This window comes from Sinocyclocheilus grahami, unplaced genomic scaffold, assembly GCF_001515645.1.
Source record: "Sinocyclocheilus grahami isolate Dianchi unplaced genomic scaffold, SAMN03320097.WGS_v1.1 scaffold5920.1, whole genome shotgun sequence".
Lineage (NCBI taxonomy): Eukaryota > Metazoa > Chordata > Actinopteri > Cypriniformes > Cyprinidae > Sinocyclocheilus > Sinocyclocheilus grahami.
Genome location: NW_015510483.1, coordinates 11,476 through 12,050, shown reverse-complemented (window position 1 = coordinate 12,050; position 575 = coordinate 11,476). Strand labels below are relative to the sequence as shown.

The 575-nt window shown below is 40.9% G+C and overlaps 1 protein-coding gene across 1 annotated transcript in view; it reads right to left on the bottom strand.

The window, feature by feature from the left end:
- Window positions 1-177: 177 nt before the first annotated feature.
- Window positions 178-575, bottom strand: part of LOC107577395 (MAP7 domain-containing protein 1-like) — a gene marked incomplete at its 3' end in the record, with an annotated part of 3,628 nt that continues 3,230 nt past the window's right edge. Inside the window, exons 6-7 of the mRNA XM_016263478.1 lie at window positions 405-553; window positions 178-299 (exon numbers count right to left, since the gene is read on the bottom strand). Of these exons, the coding sequence (XP_016118964.1) occupies window positions 178-299; window positions 405-553 (271 nt within the window). The remainder of the gene's footprint in view (window positions 300-404; window positions 554-575) is intronic.

Genomic DNA, 575 nt, shown 5'->3' with positions numbered 1-575 from the left:
GTCAGTTGTGCTTTGCCATTGCTCTTCTGCATGACATGCAAGGACGAGTGACACAAACCTGAAAGTTACTACCATATAGTGCAGCTTTGATATTGTTTCTCTTAGACAGCAGTGATATAAAATGGAATGACTTGCTGAAGTCTAAGAGATTGTTCTGTACAAATGTATAAAATGTACCATGATGTTGGGAGGACCGTATTCTCTGGTAGGTTTGTGTCCTGTTTGGGCTTGATTTCATTTGTTGTTGCTTGTAGTTGTGGCTTTTTAAAGTCCTGTCCCTCAAAATCGCCTTTTGCCACCTGAAATATTTTTTTGTAAAAACCACATGCACTGTGTCATGCAACAAAGTAATGTTTATTTTTTATACTTAACCAAATGGCTTGAAAATGAATGTGAACTCTCACCAGCTCTCTGTTGGTGGTTCTGCGGATGGTGACATTTGGACTTGTGCTTGCAAGCCTGTTTGGCACTTTCCCACAATGCACCTGGGGCTTTCGCGTGGTGCTGGAGTTCATGGTATGACATGAGGCTGAACGACGACAAATATGAACAACTGAAGACATATGGTGTTTTTT